Genomic DNA, 27,115 nt, shown 5'->3' with positions numbered 1-27,115 from the left:
ACAGTCATTAAATGGCCATTATCTTAAATGTCCACTCTCACTAAATATCCAGTATCAAAAATGTCCACAGACATTAAATGGCCATTATCTTAAATGTCCACTCTCACTAAATATCCAGTATCAAAAATGTCCACAGTCATTAAATGGCCATTATCTTAAATGTCCACTCTCACTAAATATCCAGTATCAAAAATGTCCACAGTCATTAAATGGCCATTATCTTAAATGTCCACTCTCACTAAATATCCAGTATCAAAAATGTCCACAGACATTAAATGGCCATTATCTTAAATGTCCACTCTCACTAAATATCCAGTATCAAAAATGTTCACAGTCATTAAATGGCCATTACCTTAAATGTCCACTCTCACAAAATATCTTTATCAAAAATGTACACAGTCATTAAATGGCCATTATCTTAAATGTCCACTCTCACTAAATATCCAGTATCAAAAATGTCCACAGTCATTAAATGGCCATTATCTTAAATGTCCACTCTCACTAAATATCCAGTATCAAAAATATCCACAGTCATTAAATGGCCATTATCTTAAATGTCCACTCTCACTAAATATCCAGTATCAAAAATGTCCACAGTCATTAAATGGCCATTATCAAAAATGTCCACAGTCATTAAATGGCCATTATCTTAAATGTCCACTCTCACTAAATATCCAGTATCAAAAATGTCCACAGTCATTAAATGGCCATTATCAAAAATGTCCACTCTCACTAAATATCCAGTATCAAAAATGTTCACAGTCATTAAATGGCCATTATCAAAAATGTCCACTCTCACTAAATATCCAGCATCAAAAATGTCCACAGTCATTAAATGGCCATTATCTTAAATGTCCACTCTCACTAAATATCCAGTATCAAAAATGTTCACAGTCATTAAATGGCCATTATCAAAAATGTCCACTCTCACTATATATCCAGTATCAAAAATGTCCACAGTCATTAAATGGCCATTATCCTAAATGTCCACTCTCACTAAATATCCAGTATCAAAAATGTTCACAGTCATTAAATGGCCATTATCAAAAATGTCCACTCTCACTAAATATCCAGTATCAAAAATGTTCACAGTCATTAAATGGCCATTATCAAAAATGTCCACTCTCACTAAATATCCAGTATCAGAAATTTCCACAGTCATTAAATGGCCATTATCTTAAATGTCCACTCTCACTAAATATCCAGTATCAAAAATGTTCACAGTCATTAAATGGCCATTATCAAAAATGTCCACTCTCACTAAATATCCAGTATCAAAAATGTTCACAGTCATTAAATGGCCATTATCAAAAATGTCCACTCTCACTAAATATCCAGTATCAAAAATGTCCACAGTCATTAAATGGCCATTATCTTAAATGTCCACTCTCACTAAATATCCAGTATCAAAAATGTCCACAGTCATTAAATGGCCATTATCAAAAATGTCCACTCTCACTAAATATCCAGTATCAAAAATGTCCACAGTCATTAAATGGCCATTATCTTAAATGTCCACTCTCACTAAATATCCAGTATCAAAAATGTCCACAGTCATTAAATGGCCATTATCAAAAATGTCCACTCTCACTAAATATCCAGTATCAAAAAGTCCACAGTCATTAAATGGCCATTATCTTAAATGTCCACTCTCACTAAATATCCAGTATCAAAAATGTCCACAGTCATTAAATGGCCATTATCTTAAATGTCCACTCTCACTAAATATCCAGTATCAAAAATGTCCACAGACATTAAATGGCCATTATCAAAAATGTCCACAGTCATTAAATGGCCATTATCAAAAATGTCCACAGTCATTAAATGGCCATTATCAAAAATGTCCACAGTCATTAAATGGCCATTATCAAAAATGTCCACAGTCATTAAATGGCCATTATCAAAAATGTCCACAGTCATTAAATGGCCATTATCAAAAATGTCCACAGTCATTAAATGGCCATTATCAAAAATGTCCACTCTCACTAAATATCCAGTATCAAAAATGTTCACAGTCATTAAATGGCCATTATCAAAAATGTCCACTCTCACTAAATATCCAGTATCAAAAATGTCCACAGTCATTAAATGGCCATTATCTTAAATGTCCACTCTCACTAAATATCCAGTATCAAAAATGTCCACAGTCATTAAATGGCCATTATCAAAAATGTCCACTCTCACTAAATATCCAGTATCAAAAATGTCCACAGTCATTAAATGGCCATTATCTTAAATGTCCACTCTCACTAAATATCCAGTATCAAAAATGTCCACAGACATTAAATGGCCATTATCTTAAATGTCCACTCTCACTAAATATCCAGTATCAAAAATGTCCACAGTCATTAAATGGCCATTATCAAAAATGTCCACTCTCACTAAATATCCAGTATCAAAAATGTCCACAGTCATTAAATGGCCATTATCTTAAATGTCCACTCTCACTAAATATCCAGTATCAAAAATGTCCACAGTCATTAAATGGCCATTATCTTAAATGTCCACTCTCACTAAATATCCAGTATCAAAAATGTCCACAGTCATTAAATGGCCATTATCTTAAATGTCCACTCTCACTAAATATCCAGTATCAAAAATGTCCACAGTCATTAAATGGCCATTATCAAAAATGTCCACAGTCATTAAATGGCCATTATCTTAAATGTCCACTCTCACTAAATATCCAGTATCAAAAATGTCCACAGTCATTAAATGGCCATTATCAAAAATGTCCACTCTCACTAAATATCCAGTATCAAAAATGTTCACAGTCATTAAATGGCCATTATCAAAAATGTCCACTCTCACTAAATATCCAGTATCAAAAATGTCCACAGTCATTAAATGGCCATTATCTTAAATGTCCACTCTCACTAAATATCCAGTATCAAAAATGTTCACAGTCATTAAATGGCCATTATCAAAAATGTCCACTCTCACTATATATATCCAGTATCAAAAATGTCCACAGTCATTAAATGGCCATTATCCTAAATGTCCACTCTCACTAAATATCCAGTATCAAAAATGTTCACAGTCATTAAATGGCCATTATCAAAAATGTCCACTCTCACTAAATATCCAGTATCAAAAATGTTCACAGTCATTAAATGGCCATTATCAAAAATGTCCACTCTCACTAAATATCCAGTATCAAAAATGTCCACAGTCATTAAATGGCCATTATCTTAAATGTCCACTCTCACTAAATATCCAGTATCAAAAATGTTCACAGTCATTAAATGGCCATTATCAAAAATGTCCACTCTCACTAAATATCCAGTATCAAAAATGTTCACAGTCATTAAATGGCCATTATCAAAAATGTCCACTCTCACTAAATATCCAGTATCAAAAATGTCCACAGTCATTAAATGGCCATTATCTTAAATGTCCACTCTCACTAAATATCCCGTATCAAAAATGTCCACAGTCATTAAATGGCAATTATCAAAAATGTCCACTCTCACTAAATATCCAGTATCAAAAATGTCCACAGTCATTAAATGGCCATTATCTTAAATGTCCACTCTCACTAAATATCCAGTATCAAAAATGTCCACAGTCATTAAATGGCCATTATCAAAAATGTCCACTCTCACTAAATATCCAGTATCAAAAATGTCCACAGTCATTAAATGGCCATTATCTTAAATGTCCACTCTCACTAAATATCCAGTATCAAAAATGTTCACAGTCATTAAATGGCCATTACCTTAAATGTCCACTCTCACTAAATATCCAGTATCAAAAATGTACACAGTCATTAAATGGCCATTATCTTAAATGTCCACTCTCACTAAATATCCAGTATCAAAAATGTTCGCAGTCATTAAATGGCCATTATCAAAAATGTCCACTCTCACTAAATATCCAGTATCAAAAATGTCCACAGTCATTAAATGGCCATTATCTTAAATGTCCACTCTCACTAAATATCCAGTATCAAAAATGTTCACAGTCATTAAATGGCCATTAACAAAAATGTCCACTCTCACTATATATCCAGTATCAAAAATGTCCACAGTCATTAAATGGCCATTATCCTAAATGTCCACCCTCACTAAATATCCAGTATCAAAAATGTTCACAGTCATTAAATGGCCATTATCAAAAATGTCCACTCTCACTAAATATCCAGTATCAAAAATTTTCACAGTCATTAAATGGCCATTACCTTAAATGTCCACTCTCACTAAATATCCAGTATCAAAAATATTCACAGTCATTAAATGGCCATTATCTTGAATGTCCACTCTCACTAAATATCCAGTATCAAAAATGTTCACAGTCATTAAATGGCCATTATCAAAAATGTCCACTCTCACTAAATATCCAGTATCAAAAATGTTCACAGCCATTAAATGGCCATTATCAAAAATGTCCACTCTCACTAAATATCCAGTATCAAAAATGTCCACAGTCATTAAATGGCCATTATCTTAAATGTCCACTCTCACTAAATATCCAGTATCAAAAATGTCCACAGTCATTAAATGGCCATTATCTTAAATGTCCACTCTCACTAAATATCCAGTATCAAAAATGTCCACAGTCATTAAATGGCCATTATCAAAAATGTCCACTCTCACTAAATATCCAGTATCAAAAATGTCCACAGTCATTAAATGGCCATTATCAAAAATGTCCACTCTCACTAAATATCCAGTATCAAAAATGTCCACAGTCATTAAATGGCCATTATCTTAAATGTCCACTCTCACAAAATATCCAGTATCAAAAATGTCCACAGTCATTATATGGCCATTATCTTAAATGTCCACTCTCACTAAATATCCAGTATCAAAAATGTCCACAGTCATTAAATGGCCATTATCTTAAATGTCCACTCTCACTAAATATCCAGTATCAAAAATGTTCACAGTAATTAAATGGCCATTATCTTAAATGTCCACTCTCACTAAATATCCAGTATCAAAAATGTCCACAGTCATTAAATGGCCATTATCTTAAATGTCCACTCTCACTAAATATCCAGTATCAAAAATGTCCACAGTCATTAAATGGCCATTATCAAAAATGTCCACAGTCATTAAATGGCCATTATCTTAAATGTCCACTCTCACTAAATATCCAGTATCAAAAATGTCCACAGTCATTAAATGGCCATTATCAAAAATGTCCACAGTCATTAAATGGCCATTATCTTAAATGTCCACTCTCACTAAATATCCAGTATCAAAAATGTCCACAGTCATTAAATGGCCATTATCAAAAATGTCCACTCTCACTAAATATCCAGTATCAAAAATGTCCAGAACAATATTTATCAAATTTAAATAAATCATTTAACAATAAAATATAAGCTAAAGTTACAGTATTTTGTACCGATAACTAATTACATTTTCTAAATTTCTTCTGCAATGGGGTCAGCAGGCAGCTTCATATGATATGAAAGTGTCCGCAAATATTCCTTCACATTAGACCTATTATTATCCTTATATTTATCCTTATATTGTATCGGTATGCACTCCCTTCAATTCGCCGTTGATTTGTAATATATTTCTTGGTTAGGGAGCGCCTTACATTTATGTGACCATAGCGAATTAGGATTAAGTTATGGTATTCTGTGTCTCATTCTGTTCTAATATTTAATTATATTTAAAATTTCTTTCTACCGTCTACTTCATCAAAATACTGTCGTTGTTGAATTTTTATATATGCTTTTAATTAGGTATTTCAATCTGGTACAGTGCTGCCAATACGTTATGTTGTTATATTCAGAAATCCCGCCGTGGCGCGAATTTTCTGGACACTTGGCAATACTCTCATCCTCAAGTTATGTTGAACTGCATTACCTATGCACGACAGCTGTGCCGGCACTGCAGGCGCGGCAATGTCCAGCAGAAAGTTCAAGCGACCGCTAAGGTCGATGGAACTGCACTACCACACGTCACGTTTCAGTTAAACTCCGGTGACTTTCATCACCGTTCGTCAGATTTGTTTGATGTCAACTTGGCAACCGTCAATTTTCCAACGACTCGTTAAAAAGTCTACAACAGTAATGTTCAACAAATAAATGACGAACGTCTTTATGTACAGATTTTTCAAGAAGGCCGTGCATCTCTCATAGAAGCGAGAGTTTTATCTATATTAATAATAAATCTGTAGCCGAAATTTTTCTGGTAATTTTCGATTTTCCAAAAATAATTGGTCCTAACATTTATAATTAACCACCCTGAAACTGAAAATCGCTTTTTTGAAAATTTTGTTTGTCTGTCTGTCTGTATGTTTGTTACCTTTTCACGCTATAATGGTTGAACGGATTTCGATGAAAATTGGAATATAAATTAAGTTCGTTGTAACTTAGATTTTAGGCTATATGGCATTCAAAATACATTATTTTAAGGGGGGTTATAAGGGGGCCTGAATTAAATAAATCGAAATATCTTCCTTATTATTAATTTTCATGAAAAATATTACATAATAAAATTTTCTTTAAAAATAATTTCCGATACGTTTTATTCTATATAAAATTTTGATAGGACTGATATTTAATGAGATAAATGAGTTTCAAAATTACAATAACAACGCCATCTAAGACGGTGTAATGAAATAAAAAACAAATGACTTTGTCTATAAGGGGCCTTGGACAACAACAATCGAAAGCTATGAAACATAGCCTACAGAGAATGTTTCTGTGTTTGTATGAAGTAATATCGGAAGCTAAATTAACCGATTTGTATAATTAATTATTAATTCACCATTGGAAAGTGTAGTTTCTTTAGATGGACATAATGCTATAATGTTATTACAGTAACTTCTGATATAATATAATATAATATAATATAATATAATATAATATAATATAATATAATATAATATAATATAATATAATATAATATAATATATGTAATGTAATATTATATAATATAATTTAAGTTATTTGAAGGGTTCACAACCATAGTGGGACAAACGCCATTTACTGAATACGTAGAAAACAAGGGTTAAAATTAAGTTATTACCATAATTCAATGGAAACCTATAACAAGTAAAATAAAGTATACACATTAAATCTAAATGATGTCAATGTTCATTAAACTATGGTTGCATGTAATAAAAATTAGAAACATGTTAAAGGAATTGTCATTGCACCAAATGAGTGTCTCTGGACCAAAATGATCTCATTTTAATTATTTGGATGCAATTTAAATTAAGTAACATATTAAACGATTTATCCTTCTATCAAACGCGAATGTTCCCTGGATAAAATGTCCTATTTTAATTATGTAATTACTTTATATTTATTTCTAACGGGTGCAGCGGAGCGCACGGGTACGGCTAGTAGTAAATAAAAAAAGTATCAGATACATTTTCATTACTAAATAAAATCCCTTAGTACAAAAATAAATATCAAATTATATCATATAATGTAATCAATATCATACAAAAACTTACAGAAAAGTAATTTAAAAGCAAACGAAAGAAGTATAAAACGTATTCAAGATTGGTCACATGATACAATCATTTGCATATCAAACACATTTGATTGAAATATGTGCTCAATTTTCGATACGAATACAACTGTTTAGAGCAACATAATATAAATATAGAGAAGGAATGCATGCAGAAACAGAGGTGATTACTAACTTCGTTAGAAGGCAGAGATAAATTCAATTTTGGAGTATAAACTTCACTTACTTTCATTCCTCTTTCCTTCCTTTTTCAGCAGCCATTTTAATTAAATTTTGTGTTTATACTTGTCTTTATTGAATTTGGTATTCCCAAGATTAATTGAAACGTGTTCCAGTGAAATTTACAGCCGAGTCCATACAAGCCAGTTTCTGTCTGACGCTTTTCCAATTCACTGCGGGCTAAAAAAATACTTTTTAACTTTGCTCTAGTCTAGAATATATCATTAGGACAGTCCAGGAAAACAGAGAGAGTTTGGAATTGAACCGGTTACATCAGCTCCTTGTTTATGCGGATATGTTTGGAGAAAATCCACGAACGATTAATAAGGAAAACAGGGGATTTTACTTGAAGCAACTAAGGAGATAGATTTGAAAGTGAATTCCGAAAAAAAAAACAGAGTATACTAATATATCTCGTGATCAGAACATAGTATGAAATGGAAATATAAAAATCGGAAATTTATCCTTTGAAGAGGTGGAAAAATTCAAATACTTTGGAGCAATAGTAACAAATATAAATGACACTGGGAAGGAAATTAAACGCAGAATATTATGATAAATGCCTGTTATTATTCGGTTGAGAAGCTTTTGTCATTCAGTCTGCTCTCAAAAAAGCGGAAAGTTAGAATTTATAAAACAGTTATATTACCGGTTGTTCTTTATGGTTGTGAAACTTCGACTCTCACTTTGAGAGAGGAACAGAGGTTAAGGGTGCTTTCACATTTGTTCGTATCAAATTTCTGCATGTTTAGTAGTATTCTTTTAATAATTTACTATCACAACACACTGCTCTCTTAAACTGACTGACCATATTGGGAATTAAATCAATGGCTTTTTCACAACACGCTATTAAATATCATATTACCCCATCCCTGGAAGCAATAGGTTGGCTTAAACTAGATAAGAAAAGAAATTTACATTCACTTCTCTTTCTCTTCGAATACTTGAACTCTTCTATTCCTTCGTACCTGTCGTCTCGCTTCACTTACCTTTCTTCCCACCATAATCTGAACACACGCTCTCGTCATGAAACAATACTAACAATACCATCCCATCGCACCTCCTCATACTCATCTTCTTTCACAATAGCCCTGCCAAGACTCTGGAATTCGCTACCTGCTAGCATCAGGGACTGTCGACATAAAATTGAATTCAAACGAAAACTTACTAGGCACTTGGTCAGTAATTGATTACTTGTAAATAGTTTCTTTAATCTATCACAAAATATTTCAATATTTAGTAATTTCATCACTATACAATTTTGTTATTCTAGATTTAATTTGTAATTCAGTAAATATAAAATATTCTTTGTTTCTCTATGATAAATTATCTAGCTTTAATTATTCAGGTAATCTTTTCGTACTTTGATTTTATTGTAATTGTAAATTTAATACTAATTGTAATATTATTTGTAATTGTAATTGTAAATTTAATACTAATTGTAATTTTATTGTTGATATTGTAGTTGGAATCTCCTGGTAGAGGGGCAGAGAAGGCCTGACGGCCTTATCTCTACCAGGTTAAATAAATAAATACTACTAAATACTACTAAATATTTCATACAAAACCATTTTTACCTCGAAAAGGAGGAAAAAATTAGCAAAATTATTGTATTAGGCCTATGCAAATCTTTCTGTCCATTTTATACCCTCCATTCTTCTCCATATCCACATTTCAAAATGCTTCCAGTCATTTCTCTTCACATAATCGTTATGTCCGTTTCTCTCATACGGTTAATACCACACCCCGCACAAAATAAGGAGTGCGTCAGAAAGAACGGATGGATTTCAAACTATCGATACGCAACGAGGAGAGAGGTATAGTGAGGGGGACCACGACTGTTGGGTCAGCCATAGAATGCAGTTTCAGTTGAGAACATGGTGTTGGTCTGGTGTACAACGTGCTTTCATCGTAGAGACATTTTTGAAAAATGAAGAGTCTGTGATCGCCACTCAGGACTCATTTCGACATCGGATGTCACGCTAGGATTCCAACTCGGAATACAATTTTGCGGTGGGTGGCTTCATTTCGTATCACAGGTTCAACATTAAAGAAGAAATCACCTGGACGAAATTCTATTGCACTGAGATTGTCCGAGGCTACGGTAAGATCTCGCGCCCTGCGACTTCTTTCTTTGGGACCATTTGAAGGCGTAAGTTTGTAAACACCGATCACATACACTGGACGAACTGAAGACAGCGATTCGCGAAGAAATCGTGGCAATTGCACCAGCTATGACTGTGAAAGTGATGGCGAACTTCAGAAAAAGCCTCGATGCCTGTATTGAAAGCCAAGGACATCATATGGATAATGTTGTTTTACATAAATAAACTGCATGTATTGGTGAATATGTTGATAACAATAAATTTTTGATTTGATGAATCTTTACAATTTTCTTGCCATGTGAAATCCATCCGTTCTTTCTGACGCACCCTGTACTTCATTATTCTCTTCCTTAGATATTTTTCATAGGTCAGCGGAAAGTGCCCTTTTTAGAGTTGGTATGAATGTTATAAATGTGTGGAAAAATAGTTTTTAAATGGTTTTTAATTACGCTATTTCAGCTACTAGGTTATTTGCATGGCGCGCAGTAAAAAGGGCATGACGGAAATTGGTCGTTTTCAGTTGGAGGGAGTTATGCAATAATAGACCAACCGACAATTTGAAAAAAAAATGGAAATATTAGCAGAAATTTGTTGCTGACTTGATTATTTAACTCAGAAAAAATCAAGAATGCGATATCTGGATTCTGTTCACATTATATAAGCAAAATTATTTTATTGCATAACATTAATTAATTTATTTTGTTTTTGCAATATTAAACCAACTGCTGGTCTGTTATTAAAAATGGGTTAGCCTTTTTTTATTACTATTTGTGGTATTTTTTGTAATAGTATGAGTGTTACAACACTTCTTGTATGAAATGTTTAATAAATAACTAGATTTACTTCAATTGTCAATATCTCGAAAACAGGTTTTTGTCAGTTGGTCTGTTATTGCGTAACTCCGTCCAGTTATGACCGCTATTTGAATAAAAAAATACTTTTTCAGGTGGTGTAAGAGACATTTGTCTAGCCTCTTCCATAATGATATACAGCACCAGGTTTCCAGCCCATCGTAATGATATCGGTCCTCATTTCAAACTTTGCTTTTGCTCTACTGTAGACTTGCAATTTATGACTAGGGCCCGGATATATATGCACTGAAAACACCTAAAATATGCATGCAAATATTCGCTAAAAATGTTGAAAATATGCACTAAAAACAAAACAATATGCACTAACCAAATCTTTCAACTGTACTGTGGTTGGTTTTTTCCAATACTTTGCATGAAGGTAAATGAGGTTTGCTTGCTTCTTCTGGACATAAGTTACTTACTATGAAGTTCGCTATGTATCTGCCACACGAATCTGTTGATTCATCAACCAAAATCCATACGCAGTTATGTCAGACCGTATTGAATCTACGATAGAAGCATGTTGCGAAAGTAAATATTTTTTCCTAAGAGTGGATTCATCCGGTGTCCTCTGATTAAGATAATATTTTTGAAGAAATGATCGCAGATGTGGATTACTTAATTTATGCAGCGGAATGTTCTGCATACAAAAGCTTTACAAAGGTCAGCGGAAAATATAATAACTTCAGACCGTGATTTCACCTGAGCTAAAAGTACCTGTTGCGTGTTCTTACCCTTTTGTCTTGACCAGAGATGTGCAGTTCTAGTTAAAACTTTTTCTTGCATTTTACAGTCATCTGACATACTTGACAATACACTACATCGCCGTCACTTGAATAGTCACTATTGCCTGAAAGGCACTGTTTAATTGAAAAGGATTTAGTGGACTTATCTTTAGGCATTTTAGTTTAATCTGACAGAACACAGCGTAAACTATTAGTAGATGAAAGACAAGTCAACAGATAAACACCTGCGTCCTGTCGACACAAACTTTGAGAGGATACTGCATTGAGAAAGGAATGTAAAAAATTCCTTCTGTGAAAAAGGTCTGCAACGTCCATCTATCTGCATGTATTGCAGTGGCGGCTGATTGACTGAGGCAAGTGAGGCCGGGCCTCAGTCACTTGGCTTAACTGAAATCAAATTTTGTGTTTTTATATAATGTATTAGTTATTTGAATGAAGCATATATCGCTGTAGAAGCATTTGAAAACTTTGTGATGTATATATACCTGTTTTGCAGTAAAATTTGCTCCTGAAGCCAGGATCGCTCGTGCCAGGTCTGGCTTGTGATGTGTATAGATCTGTTTTGCAGTAAAATTTGTTCCTGAGGCCAGAATCGCTCGTGCCGCGTCTGGCTTCTGAATTTTCTGTATTTTCGCGGGCTTTGAGCTTGCGCTTAAAACGTTGTAGCTGAGGCACAATGTGGCCTGGTCAGGTTTCACTCCTCCCATCCATGGGCCGGCCTCAAGGATAGAGTGGGATGGGAATAGCAATGGTGACTTGTCTTCCAAAATAGGCCATAAATAACACAAATTCCAGCTGTTTGGCAGGCAGAGACCCACACTATTCCCTCCCCTTATGTCTTAGTTTATGACTTAAGCGAGTTTCTATTGCATCTTGGTATGGGCAACATAAATGGTTAAGTGGTAATGTGGTGTAAAATAAACTTCTCTGTTGGCCTTGTTCGTTGGTGTCAAGGGAAAAAAATAAAAAGAAAAGAAAGAAGGGGATTTTCTCAACATATGATGTGGGTTGCGTCATCACACTGAAACAATCACTGAAACTCACAGCATGACAGCTTATTTGGTGAGTGAAATTATTATTTTTCATGAATAGTAGGCTAATAATAATAGACTAATAATAATAGACTAATAATAATAGTAATAGTAATAATAATAATAATATAGTTAATAATGATATTAATAAAATAATAACGATAATAATTAAGATCATAAACATTTCCTATCGGAGGCACTTAAACTAGTTGCATCTGACCTCACCGAGGATTTTGATCACCGGCCGCTATTGATGTATTGTGAGACTGGAAGTATGGTCCCGTTAACATTTCACTTGAAATAGGAAGGCTATTGTGGTGCCAAGGGATGTCCGACATACAAATTCATTACTAGATTTACAGTTCGCTCAGAAATGTCAGATAATTGATCATACATAAACTAAATAAATGCCGAAATATGCACTAACCCTCAAAATATGCATTTGCATATGCGCATACGCATTTTCGAAAAATCCGGGCCCTATTTATGACTTACGTCCCTTTTACGGCTCACCATACATTTAGCGTCCGTGGAATTGGTGACAGAGAGCTGATATTTGGCGAGATGAGGCCAAGTATTCGTCTAATGAGGCGTTATAGTCGGGGAAAACCTCGTAAAAACTTCTAACCAGATAATCAGCCCAGGTGGGAATTGAATTCACGCCCAAGCGCAAGTCCGGATCTGCATACAAACGCGCTACCGCCTGAGGTACGCCGGTAGCTACAAGGTAGTTCTGCACAACTTATGTAAATCAGTGGTTTTATTGTTGGCCGAGTACAGGACCAAGAAAATGCGTGCCGTGTACACGTCTCGGGGGTTTTGAAAAACACACACAGCACGCTGTCGGGTGAACCTGACGGAATTCGTCTGCAGCCTTGAATTATTCATGCGTTGCGCCTCATCCGGCGGCCGTGGCCGGCAGGTGGACGCTGCCAGTCGCACCCCGAGCACTCCGCGGGCCGCACGCCATGTGCAAGCGCTGTCTGTGATGGTGGCGGCGGAGCAGGACGCGCGGCGCCGCAGCAGACGCCTGGGGGCGCAGGCCAACGGGTGGGTGCGCGTGTTCAGCGAGGCGCGGGGCACCCTGGTGTACCTGACGCACGAGACGACGGTGCGCGACATCGGCCACGACCTCGTGCTGGGCGAGGACGCCACGCTCTGGCTGCAGGTAGGCGCTTCAGCACAGCAACTGTCAGGACTGGGCCGATTTCACCAAACTTATTTAACACTAGCCGTACCCGTGCGCTCCGCTGCACCCGTTAGAAATAAATATAAAGTAATTACATAATTAAAATAGGACGTTTGATCCAGGAAACATTCGTGTTTGATAGAGGGATAAATCGTTTAATATGTTACTTAATTTAAATTGTATTTTAAAACATTAAAATGCGATCATTTTGGTCCAGAGACACTCATTTGGTGCAATGACAATTCCTTTAACATGTTTCTTAATTTTTATTAAATGCAACCATAGTTTAATGAACATTGACATAATTTAGATTTAATGTGTATACTTTATTTTACTTGTTATAGGTTTCCATTGAATTATGGTAATAACTTAATTTTAACCCTTGTTTTCTACGTATTCAGTAAATGGCGTTTGGCCCACTATGGTTCTGAACCCTTCAAATAACTTAAATTATATTATATAATATTACATTACATATATTATATTATATTACATTATATTATATCAGAAGTTACTGTAATAACATTATAGCATTATGTCCATCTAGAGAAACTACACTTTCCAATGGTGAATTAATAATTAATTATACAGATCTGTTAATTTAGCTTCCGATATTACTTCATACAAACACAGAAACATTCTATGTAGGCTATGTTTCATAGGTTTCGATTGTTGCTGTCCAAGGCCCCTTATAGACGAAGTCATTTGTTTTTTAATTCATTACACGGCCTTAGATGGCAGTTATTTTAATCTTAAAACTCATTTATCTCATTAAATATCAGTCCTATCAAAATTTTTCAAGGAATAAAACTTATCGGAAATTATTTTTAAAGAAACTTTTGTTATGTAACATTTTTCACAAAAATCAATAATAAGCGAGATATTTCGATTTATTTAATTCAGGCCCCCTTATAACCCCCCCCCCATTTTAAATAATGTATTTTGAATGCCAGATAGCCTAAAATCTAAGTTACAACGAACTTAATTTATATTCCAATTTTCATCGAAATCCGTTCAGCCATTATCGCGTGAAAAGGTAACAAATATACAGACAGACAGACAGACATGCAAACAAAAATTTCAAAAAAGCGATTTTCGGTTTCAGGGAGATTAATTATATATGTTAGGACCAACTATTTTTGGAAAATGGAAAATTACCAGAAAAATTTTGGCTACAGATTTATTATTAGTACAGATTATAGATATATTAATTTGTCCTACAGAATTTATCTGTAATATTGACACCCAATATTTTAGGAGAAATTAATATATATATAATATTCTCTCAGCTAGCAGTGCATAATAACTGCGGATTCCCGGCCAACAAGTCACTCAGCTGAGTGCGCTCCTAGTATAATGGCAGTTGACATTGGATACACGTCAACACATATGCCCAACTTGGAGTCAGGCCATAAAGGGAAACCTCGAAGGAGGAAGGTTCGATCCGGTGCTGTGGACTGAATTCGGCGTAGCTCAGTAGTCGTAGAACCAAGGACCCGGATTCGATCCGCGGCGCGCCGGAGCGAATTTTTCTCCTAAAATATTAAACTTATTTAACTTTGTTACTTCAAATCTTCTTAATTGACACTTACAGGGACAATGCATTTCACCAATGCAAACTGGACTTTTAAGTTCTCATTAAAGTACATTTAAGTTAATTGGTCAATATTTGGCAATTTAAATAATTAATTCTGCATTAACAACAATAATTTTCATCTTGGCGAAGACAAAGATGGACTTGATATTTGAAAATGTGATTTCTTACCAAGAAGAGCAAGGATAATTTCCGAAAGAGAAGATTATTTTAATACAATGGACGGAAAAGATCTGCAAATGCGGTTTAGGCTAAGCAAGATATAACCATTGTATATTATTTTCAATAGTACAGAAGGTGATTAAGAATTTCCAACTGATAGTCAAATAATACACAACATTATTTACATGATGCATTTAATGAAGAAACGTTTAATCAATCTTCAGTTGCCTAAAATACGGCAACTAAAGTAACATGAATAACAAATGTATCATGTAGGCCTAATATTACATTTGAAGGCACTGGAATAGCACAAATCCATGAATTTTTCCCATTTTGCTTGTTGCATGATATTTGCTTGCATCTACTTTCGTATTACCTCGTTTTGTCTCCTATTTATGCTTTCCTACCCATCAGTCTTTTTATTTTCGATGGTTTTAATATGTTTTGAGATTACCTCTGTTTATGACGACATTTTATTGCCATAATAAAACAAATGACTTCTCTACATAGGTGACTGCTTACATTAACAAGCCACATAGCCTTCGAAATTATGATTTTACTTAAATTGGGAATTAAATTAATTGACTTTATTTTAAATGCGTATTAGTTTCGTGAAATTCAAGAGAATTAAATATGATTTAACTTCCATATTTAAGTTAAAAAACAATTACAGTATTAATTGTGGATTAGCAACATGGTGAAATCGGCCCTTACAACTTTTATTTAAGTTGAGACGTGTGTTTATTGTTGTTTTGTCAACTGCCCGAAGACAGATCTGAACGTCACAAGTGATACAAAAATGCACCACTTATGAGGCAACTAAGTAAAAAAATAATGGGGTAGAATAGCCAGTTCCTTTCCCCCTCCATTGCATACATCACCGACTAGCTACATGTTACACCAATCAGACTTCAGATGCATACAAACAATTGTTCTTCCTCTGACACATACCGTCAAGTGAGATAATTATGTAAAGTTACGGAATTAAACGGAGTTGCCCGATTCCCTCCCAAAAGAAGGTACAGCTCTATTCTCTCTCATTTTAAATCGTATTCAAGTGTGGCAGATTTAAATTGTAAACACTCGTAATCTTTCCGTGCAATGGAAATACAACTTTCCGTCCAACTTGCACAATTCGAACTGACAAATTAACATTATGAACTTTTCTGGCACATATCCATCTTTGTATACCACCCTTCAGTTACTTTTTAAAACTGTGTTTAAAACCGTTACTTATATCAAATCATCATTACTCTTCGGACTGACAACTGTCACTAGTTCAATCAAAAAAAATGTTATGTTTTATTTAACGACGCTCGCAACTGCAGAGGTTATATCAGCGTCGCCGGATGTGCCGGAATTTTGTCCCGCAGTAGTTCTTTTACATGCCAGTAAATCTACTGACATGAGCCTGTCGCATTTAAGCACACTTAAATGCCATCGACCTGGCCCGGGATCGAACCCGCAGCCTTGGGCATAGAAGGCCAGCGCTATACCAACTCGCCAACCAGATCGACTAGTTCAATCAAGATAGACATTTGATCCAACAAATGTAACATTGTAGAATTCCTTTGCAGAATGAAAAATAAAGATATGCAGCGTTGTAAAGCTTCGTTAGTGCAGTGGCTTTCGTAATATTTATTTAACACTGCACGATGTTTCAACAAGGCTCTAAACTTAATTGCATGTATTTTTGAATAACAATAATCATTACTGAAACACTTTCCCTGTATTTTTGGATAAATAAAACCACTTCGTATATTTAACCTTTCATACGTTGGTATTGACTGCGTTGTGGGGGGGGGAGGAGGGTATATTTATTTTTTAAATTTTATTAGGTTATTTTACGACGCTGTATCAACATCTCAGGTTATTTAGCGTCTGAATGAAATGGAGGTGATAATGCCGATGAAATGAGTCCGGGGTCCAGCACCGAAACTTACCCAGCATTTGCTCATATTGGGTTAAGGGAAAACCCCGGAAAGAACCTCAATCAGGTAACTTGCCCCAACCGGAATTCGAACCCGGTCCACCTTGTTTCGCGGCCAGATGTGCTGACCGTTACTCCACAGGTGTGGACAGGAGGGTATATAAAAATATTGGAAACATAAGAGGTTATGTTCATTGTCCATTGAACGACAAATAGCTGGGTTCAAGCCCAGATGAAGGAGGGATTTCATATCCCTTAGTAGCTTGCTGAAGGGCTACCTGTTCTATGCAACCTCCTGTAAAACTGAATGTCGGATATTTTCCGAAGTAATGGCGTCCGAGCGTAGTGCGACATCTGGCAAGACTCGCGCCGGGCAAGGACGCCACGTCTGGCTGCAGGCAGGCGTTTTAATAACTACTCACAAGGATTTTGCTTTCTCAGTAATTGTGACTTACAGGAATTGAGATAATAGTGAAATTAACTTCATGGAAGTTGAAGCTTATATTCATTCATTCATTCAAAGTGCTCTGCCCAAGGATAGTCTTCCAGTGCAAATCTAGCGTTCTCCAAACGTTCCTATTTTCTGTCTCCCTCTTAGTATATGATCCATACATCTTAATGTCGTCTACCATTTGATATCTTCTTCTGCTCCGAACATTTTTTCCGTTCACCATTCCTTCCAGTGCACCCTTAACGTTGAAAATGGTCATTTTTTTTTTCATTATTCTCTAAACGCTGACAATTTTAAGGCCTGAGAATTAAGTTTTATGACCTAATTCATAGTCGTTACTTGTAGGGTGAAGAAATCTTTAGTACAGTGGTTCCCAAAGTGGGGATAGCGACCCCAAACGGGTTTGTGTAAAGAGCTGAGAGGGGTCACGAGTTTACAAAATAACGCAGAAAAGTTTTTTAAAAATATTATTTTGTATTTATAAAGATAAACATACATAACTTTGAACATAAGAATAAAAAAATGTTTCAGTAGTTATAAATAAAAAATAATTAATGAAATAAATATGTCTGCTTTCCAAAAATATGGACCCCATATTCCATGCACACAATGATATCATTTTCAAATGCAAGGAAATTTCTCGCTTTTGTTTTGATGATCATAGAAAAATTGATTTTGCATAAATATGAAGTTGCAAATATTACAAACAATTAAAAAAAATGCGTACTTTTCCATGCTCGAGGTATTCTTACATTCTTTTGATCTTAAACTGGTCTATGCTCTTCGAAAATAAATCTAGTTTAAATTTTCCGACAGTAGGCACATATTCCAACGAGTTTTTCCTCCATATTTTCTGTAACTTGAGCCACTTGGACGAAAATGTCTAAAAACGGATTCACTATCCATCTGTCACTGTCATAATAAATTGTTTTCAATTAAAAAAAAAAATTCTTAAAAACCTGTTGTTTAAAATTGTGGAAACTTAATTGCTTGTTGGCAAAAACAAACTAGCATTTGTCTATCATACGTGGCTAAAATTTCCATAATTTTAATACACTGGAATGAATTAAATTTATTTTTGTCTAGTCATATTGACCTTACGGAATGCGCGCTGGTTCGAGTCCTCATGGGGGAAGAAATTTTCTCATGAAATTTCGGCTAGTGTATGGGACCGGTGCCCACCCAGCATCGTGATGCACTTGGGCAGCTACGATAGGTAGCGAAATCCGGTTGCGAATACCAGCTATAACGGCTGGGGGGATCATCGTGCTAACCACACGATACCTCCATTCTGGTTGGATGATCGTCCACCTCTGCTTCGGCATGTGGGCGTGAGGCCAGCAGCCGGTTGGTCGGTCTAGGCGCTTCACGGGCTGTAGCGCCACGGATTATTATTATTATTATTATTATTATTATTATTATTATTATCATCATCATCATCATATTGACCAGAAATCAAGTTTCTTTATAAATCGGCTGATTTTATCCCTGGCCGTTACTAGCGGCCCGCTCCCTCCGCGGTCTGCGATGCACGGGCTGTTAGAGGTGCGGCATAGTACATCCTCAGTCGCCATATGGCATTCGCTGTAGTCACAAGTCGTGTTACGACTTCAAGTGTACAAAGTCAGTGTATAAAGTTTAATGATTATTGTGTATTTAGGTAATGTCTACCAACAATTCACATTGCGTCAACGTGTGTATAGGTATGTACAATACGTACATAAAAGGCAGAATGTCGTGTGCGAAAACAGGACGTAAATGTTGAATAAAGTTTCCAAACTCTCATATAATAAAGAATATTTTTATATAGCGAAATTATACCATCACTATTTGCTAGGTACTCATACGAAATGGAACCTAGTTCTGTCACGGCTGAGGCTAGATGGCCCGCATGTCAGCATCGGATTCACAAATGTCGGACTGGAACAATAATCGCATATAGAGCACACGATGTTCCAATGCCAGTCTAAGTGTAAGGATCGATCTCGGGTCTGGCCTTTGAAAGTCCAGCCAACCGGAAGCCATTCTGGAAGTCAGGTAACGAGAGAAATGCCCCCGTCACCTGGGACTGAACCCGGGACCTTCCATTCCATAGTCATTTGTTGTACTAATTGAGCTCTCTGATAATTCCGTGGAAATACAGACGGTGGATTGGAATAGGACCCTTATTCAGATATTGAAAAGCGTATAGGCAATGCCATACTAACTCAGGAAATGAAAATGCTTCTATCTGAAATCCACTGTGTACTTTCTCCTAGTGGTGCTGTGAAGAAAGTAAATAAGTGAATCTGGAACAGGGGAGCACGGAAGCTGTTCCATACACATACATGATCAACTGAACGATAAAATGAATTCAACCGTGTGGCTGTCATCACTAGAGCGTGGATTTCTGCCTACTTGCATTTTTGAGTGCTTGTGAGGGAATCAAATGTCTTTATAAAATTATACAGCGAAAAGAATACACATAATATTTAAACTCAATTGTTTTAGTAATAAACTGAATACAAAGTTATGGTACTTCATGCTTATATTATATTATTTGGATCAGGATTGAGAGTGTAACAAATTTAAGGAATGAAATACAGGGTGTTTCATTTAAAAAGTATAACTTTGTATTACTACGAATTTCAGCATTATTACCAGACTTTGGTCAACACTATAATGTAAATACATAACAATTTTTAGATACACTAGAATAAGTTATTTATGGGAGTATCCCAAAGATTATAGGCATGGTGTATATTTTTTTTTATTTTAGTAGGTTATTTTACGACGCTTTATCAACATCTTAGGTTATTTAGCGTCTGAATGAGAAGAAAATGATAATGCCGGTGAAATGAGTCCGGGGTCCAGCACCGAAAGTTACCCAGCATTTGCTCATATTGGGTTGAGGGAAAATCCCGGAAAAACCTCAACTAGATAACTTGCCCCGACCGGGAATCGAACCCGGGCCACCTGGTTTCGCGGCCAGACGCGCTAACCGCTACTCCACAGGTGTGGATCCGTAGTGTATAGACCTACATATTAGTTCTGGGAATATTAAAAAAATCCTCAAATACATGACATTTACAGTCAGTATACAGAACCAACATTTCAGAATATATTGATCAGCAATTGAAATTACTCAGTTCTGCAAGGTAGGCTAACTGCAGCGCAAATCTTGGCAGCAATGGTGTTAGCAACAAGTGTAATTACACGTAGCCTACTCTTCATAGGCTCTTAAATGTCTGAACATCAGGAACATCGTTCTTTATGTTCTACAAATCTGTGATACGGGGCCCACTGCTTTATTTCCCTCCCATAGAAAGTCATACTAAGAATTTCATCGCCCTTTAAAATCCATCGCCCTCGGTGGGGTTTGAATCTACGAACCTCGTATTCAATAGCCAGCACGGCAACCATTACACCAATAGACCAGCTACTGAGATGAATATTTGGTAACTTTAAGGCCCGATTGTATAAACCATTTAATCTTAGATCAGAGGTTAAATTGATCCTTGTTTCAGCTGAACTTGGAATTTTGTGTTGTATAAAGTCTAAACTGAGATTAATTTGTCTCAAACTAAAGTCAACTTTGACTGAAGAAATTTCTCCGATTAAGTTAGATGATCCAAGTTCAGTAATTTCTTTTCTGTTTGAAATATACGAGTGACAGATTGTGCAAATAAAATATCCATTATTATTAATATTAATAGATATGTTAGGTACATTTATATATATTTCTTTCAATTTCTTGCCTTAATACACAAACATTCTTATATTTTATAACGCTCTATCGTGTTCAGCAGTATCAAATAACATAACCTATAATTATATTATGTTTATAACAACCATTAATTATTAATGGATATGATAGGTACATTCATAAATGTTCAATTAACTGTATTACTAAACGAAAATTGTCGTTTTATAAAGCTTTATTATGTTTAGCATTATCAAACACCATAAAATGATAACAACTTGGAGAACAGTCAACCTTCTTCTTATTGTCCGCCATTATTTACATTGCACAAAAAACCAGTGTCTCCAACAGAGTGTACGGAAAGTCGCCAAAAAGTAGTTGTAAAGTCGCTAGATTTCTCATTATCAACAAAGAAAGATTAAATTTTGTCACTATGGGGTACTAAAAAGGTCACTAAATCCCTATTTAAGCAATATAAAAGTTAAAAGAAATTGTTGTTGAAAAAGAGTTAAAGTCGCTAGATTGGCAACACTGAACAAACCTGTCCGCGCATCACGTATTTCACCTGTTTATGCGATGTTGCCATATCCTTTTCACGTGAACTTAGATTGCATTTGAACCAAGGTAATTTGATCGCAGAAAAGTTTTATACAATAGAAGAAGTGTCTGAACTCGGTTCACTTTTCGATCTTCGATCGAAGTTGATCTTTAGTCAGGGAGTTCTATACAATTGCGCCTAAGTATTCAATAGAAGTCTACATCCCCATTTTCAACTGCATAACGACTAACTCATTTGGTATTCCCAAGAAACTAGTTCGATTAATTAAAATGTCTCAGTGAAACATACAGCAGAGTCCGTATAGGTCAGTTTCTATCTGATGCTTTTCCAATTCACTGCGGGCTAAAGCAGGGAGATGCACTATCACCTTTACTTTTTAACTTCGCTCTAGAATATGCCATTAGGAAAGTTCAGGATAACAGGCAGGGTTTGGAATTGAACGGGTTACATCAGCTTCTTGTCTATGCAGATGACGTGAATATGTTAGGAGAAAATACACAAAACGATTAGGGAAAACACGGAAATTTTACTTGAAGCAAGTAAAACGATCGGTTTGGAAGTAGATCCCGAAAAGACAAAGTATATGATTATGTCTCGTAACCAGAATATTGTACGAAATGGAAATATAAAAATTGGAGATTTATCCTTCGAAGAGGTGGAAAAATTCAAATATCTTGGAGCAACAGTAACAAATATAAATGACACTCGGGAGGAAATTAAACGCAGAATAAATATGGGAAATGCGTGTTATTATTCGGTTGAGAAGCTCTTATCATCCAGTCTGCTGTCCAAAAATCTGAAAGTTAGAATTTATAAAACAGTTATATTACCGGTTCTTCTGTATGGTTGTGAAACTTGGACTCTCACTCTGAGAGAGGAACATAGGTTCAGGGTGTTTGAGAATAAGGTGCTTAGGAAAATATTTGGGGCTAAGCGGGATGAAGTTACAGGAGAATGGAGAAAGTTACACAACACAGAACTGCACGCATTGTATTCTTCACCTGACATAATTAGGAACTTAAAATCCAGACGTTTGAGATGGGCAGGGCATGTAGCACGTATGGGCGAATCCAGAAATGCATATAGTGTGTTAGTTGGGAGACCGGAGGGAAAAAGACCTTTAGGGAGGCCGAGACGTAGATGGCAGGATAATATTAAATTGGATTTGAGGGAGGTGGGGTATGATAGAGACTGGATTAATCTTGCACAGGATAGGGGCCGATGGCGGGCTTATGTGAGGGCGGCAATGAACCTTCGGGTTCCTTAAAAACTATTTGTAAGTAAGTAAGTAACGACTAACTCATTCAACACACAAACAGACTTTATAACCCAAATAGCATTGCACTCAGAAGTGTCACTGTGTGTTGCAGTACGGGGGCGGACACAGTCGACGCCTGGCGCCGGATGAGCGTCCCCTGGAGCTGCAGGACACCTTTTTGCGTCGCCTGGGCTACACGACGGCCGCTCGACGCGCGCGCCTGGGCATCGACCCCGAGCTGCGCCACCTGCTGCGCTTCCACACGGGCCCTGCGGCGCCGCTGGAGGGCTACAGTCGCTGCGGCGCCATCATGGTGCTCAAGGGCCTGGTGTTCCCGCAGTGGCGGAGACGCGCAGTGGCGCTGCTGCACTCGCGCCTTCTGCTGTACCCAGGTAACCTCTCCTTTCTGTTCATTTCTTCAATTTCCTTCTTCTAGATTTTGTTCTCCTACCTCATCCCTCTGGATTTCTCGCTTTCATTTTCTTCTTCTTCTATTTCTTTCTCAACTCACTAATTTTTGTTCTACCCCACGTTCTGTTCTTGTTCACATCCTTGCTTCTCATTCGTTTTTCCTTTTTCTCGCTTTTGTTCTTTTCTTCCTCTTCCTCGCTGCTTTTATTTCTGCCCTGCTCTTATATACTTCCCATCTGAGTCCTTCTCCTCGTATCCTCTACTTTCGTTTTTCGTCCGTTATGGACTAATTTTCGTTTTCGTTAGTTCCTCATATTTTCATCACTTTTGTTTTTCTCCTCGTATTCACTTTTGTTTGTACCCTCGTCCTTGTCATCAATTTTCTTTTTCTCCTCGTTCTCGTCATCGACTGTTTTTTCTCGTTCTCGTCATCGCCTTTTTCTGCTCATTTCTGTCACGGGTTTTATTTTTCTCCTCGTTCTTGTTATACTTACTGGCTTTTAGAAAACCTGAAGGTTTATTGCCGCCCTCACATAAGCCCGTCATCGGTCCCTACCCTGAGCAAGATTAATCCAGTCCCTAGTATCATAACCCACCTCCCTCAAATCCATTTTAATATAATCCTATCTATGTCTTGGCCTCCCAAAGGTCTTTTTCCCTTCGGCCTCCCAACTAACACTCTATATGCATTTCTGGATTCACCCATAAGTGCGTCATGCCCTGCCCATCTCAAACGTCTGGATTTAATGTTCCTAATTATGTTAGGTGAAGAATAAGTTACAATGTGTGCAGTTTTGCGTTATGTAACTTTCTCCATTCTCCTGTAACTTCATCCCTCTTAGTTCCAAATATTTTCCTAAGCACCTTATTCTCAATCATTCTTAACCTCTGTTTCTCTCTGAAAGTGAGAAGCCATGTTTCACAATCATACAGAGCCGTTTTGTTATCCCTTTTGTTTTCTCTTTGTCCTTGTCATCACTTTTGCTTCTCTCCTCGTCTTCGTTTTATTTTTCTCCTCGTTCTTGTTATTAGTTCGTTTTTCTTCTCGTCTTTGTCATCACTTTGTTTTTCTCCTTGTTCATGTTATTTCTTTTGTTTTTCTCCTTGTCGTCACTTGCCTTTCTCATTTTTGTCATCACTTTTGCTTCTCTCCTCGTCCTCGTTTTTCTCCTGGTCATTATTTTTGTTTTTCTTCTCCGCCTTTTTATTATTTTCATTTTTATCCTCGTCCTTGTTATCACTTTTTTCTTTCTTCTAATTTTTGTCATCGCTTTTTTTTCTCTTCGTCCTTGTGATCATTTTTGCTTTTCTCCTCGTGTTTGTCATTGGTTTTGTTTCTCTCCCCGTTCTTGTCATTGCTTTTGCTTTCTCCTTGTCCTTCTCAACACTGTCTTCTCGTCTTTGTCACCTTTTTTTTGTCCTCGTCCTATGAATTTAAAGGTCGTGGCTTTTTCTGTATTTATCATATTCTTCCCTCTTTGTTTTAATTTCCCTTCATTTCTTCATTCCTGTTCTCCTATCAATAACTATTTCATGTGAATTTGCGATCTTTGCCTGCATTTGGAAGTCAGCCGGCATATGTATGCCTAACGAGCGAGGTAACGGAGATCTAATGTATTTTGTCATTATGAAATTTTTTATTTTACGTCGCTTATCAGCTGCGATGATTATCTAGCCTCTGAATAATACGAAGGTGATAATACCAGCGAAATGAGTCCAGGGTCCAGCGCCGAAAGTTACTTAGCATTTGCTCTTAATTCTTAAATTGGCAAAACTTCATTTCTTACACTAGTTTATTAAACCTTGCCTGACTGCAAGAAGTTCCAGCTGAACAACGACTTCATTCGTGATGTTTCCTTTACTGCTATCAGAGGATCATTTGCCATTTTAAAATACCACATGTACTTTGTTTCCTAAGAAGGAAGAACTTTTGTTTGAACGTCTAATCTATTTGTTTACTATGTTTAGGCCTGTTATTTGTATGCTATTATCTGTACTTAATTTCCCTTTTTTGTTCGTTCTTCACATTTCTCTTTAGTGGTCTGTTTTTGTTTTCACTCTGTGTGTTTGTTATGCTTTGTCCAATGAGGCAGTCCCGTTATTGGGAAAGCTGACAGACTGTCTTTCTCTCAAACAACTACCACAATATCCATATTTTATATGTTGTACAATATTACAGTATTGTGAAATTTTAATTTTCCTACCAATTTTTTTTTCTATGTCCTATTAAAATTATAGCATATAGCCTATTAACCTGTTGTATCCTATAGGATACTTTGTCAATTTAAGGGTTAATGGGTTAAGGGAAAACCCCAGAAAAACCTCAACCAGGTAACTTGCCACAACCAGGATTTGACCCCGGTCAGACGTGTTAACAATTTGAGACAAGTTACCTGGATGAGACAAGTTACGTGGATGAGACAAGTTACCTTGATGAGACAAGTTACGTGGATGAGACAAGTTACCTTGATGAGACAAGTTACCTGGATGAGACAAGTTACCTTGATGAGACAAGTTACCTGGATGAGACAAGTTACGTGGATGAGACGTTACCTTGATGAGACAAGTTACCTGGATGAGACAAGTTACGTGGATGAGACAAGTTACCTTGATGAGACAAGTTACCTGGATGAGACAAGTTACGTGGATGAGACAAGTTACCTTGATGAGACAAGTTACCTGGATGAGACAAGTTACGTGGATGAGACAAGTTACCTTGATGAGACAAGTTACCTGGTTGAGGTTTTTCCGGAGTTTTCCCTCAACTCGTTAAGAACAAATGCTGGGTAACTTTCGGCACTGGACTTTGGACTCATTTCGCCTTCATCTCACTGAGAAGCTAGATAACCATAGCAGTTGATAAAGTGTTGTAAAATAACTAATTAAAAAAAGAATAATCTTTGATGAGAAGTCACTGTTAATCTCGTGCACACGATACGACGCAGTAACTTTGTGTTCACTTTTATAGGCAATAACAACGATAGTGAAAAGCGAAGTGAGGGCGTGGGAATAACTGCATGTGCTGTGCCTCCAGGGGCGTCGAGCTGCGCCCCCGAGATGCTGGACCTGAGCGGCGGCGACGTGGAGGCGCGGCCCTCGCGCGCGGGGCGCCTGGTGCTGCGTGTCACGCCCCTGGACGCCGACAAGACGCGCCACATCTTCCTGGGCTTCAACGAGGCCTGGGAACGAGACGTGTGGCGGGACTGGCTCCGGCAGGCAAGTAGCGCCTTCCCGCTTCAAAATGTTATGTTTTATTTAATGACGCTCGCAACTGCAGAGGTTATATCAGCGTCGCCGGATGTGCCGGAATTTTGTCCCGCAGGAGTTCTTTTACATGCCAGTAAATCTACTGACATGAGCCTGTCGCATTTAAGCACACTTAAATGCCATCGACCTGGCCCGGGATCGAACTCGCAACCTTGGGCATAGAAGGCCAGCGCTATACCAACTTGCCAACCAGGTCGACTCCCGCTTCAATTCCCCCACGG

The 27,115-nt window shown here is 36.6% G+C and overlaps 1 protein-coding gene across 1 annotated transcript in view; it reads left to right on the top strand.

The window, feature by feature from the left end:
* Nucleotides 1-13,340: 13,340 nt before the first annotated feature.
* The window catches only part of Phlpp (PH domain leucine-rich repeat protein phosphatase), a 142,985-nt gene continuing 129,210 nt past the window's right edge, over nucleotides 13,341-27,115 (top strand). Inside the window, exons 1-3 of the mRNA XM_069842612.1 lie at nucleotides 13,341-13,559; nucleotides 23,329-23,608; nucleotides 26,662-26,843. Of these exons, the coding sequence (XP_069698713.1) occupies nucleotides 13,380-13,559; nucleotides 23,329-23,608; nucleotides 26,662-26,843 (642 nt within the window). The 5' untranslated portion in view covers nucleotides 13,341-13,379. The remainder of the gene's footprint in view (nucleotides 13,560-23,328; nucleotides 23,609-26,661; nucleotides 26,844-27,115) is intronic.

This window comes from Periplaneta americana, chromosome 12 (genome assembly GCF_040183065.1).
Source record: "Periplaneta americana isolate PAMFEO1 chromosome 12, P.americana_PAMFEO1_priV1, whole genome shotgun sequence".
Lineage (NCBI taxonomy): Eukaryota > Metazoa > Arthropoda > Insecta > Blattodea > Blattidae > Periplaneta > Periplaneta americana.
The sequence above is the reverse complement of the archived record's forward strand: the minus strand, read 5'-3'. Positions and strand labels throughout refer to the sequence as shown.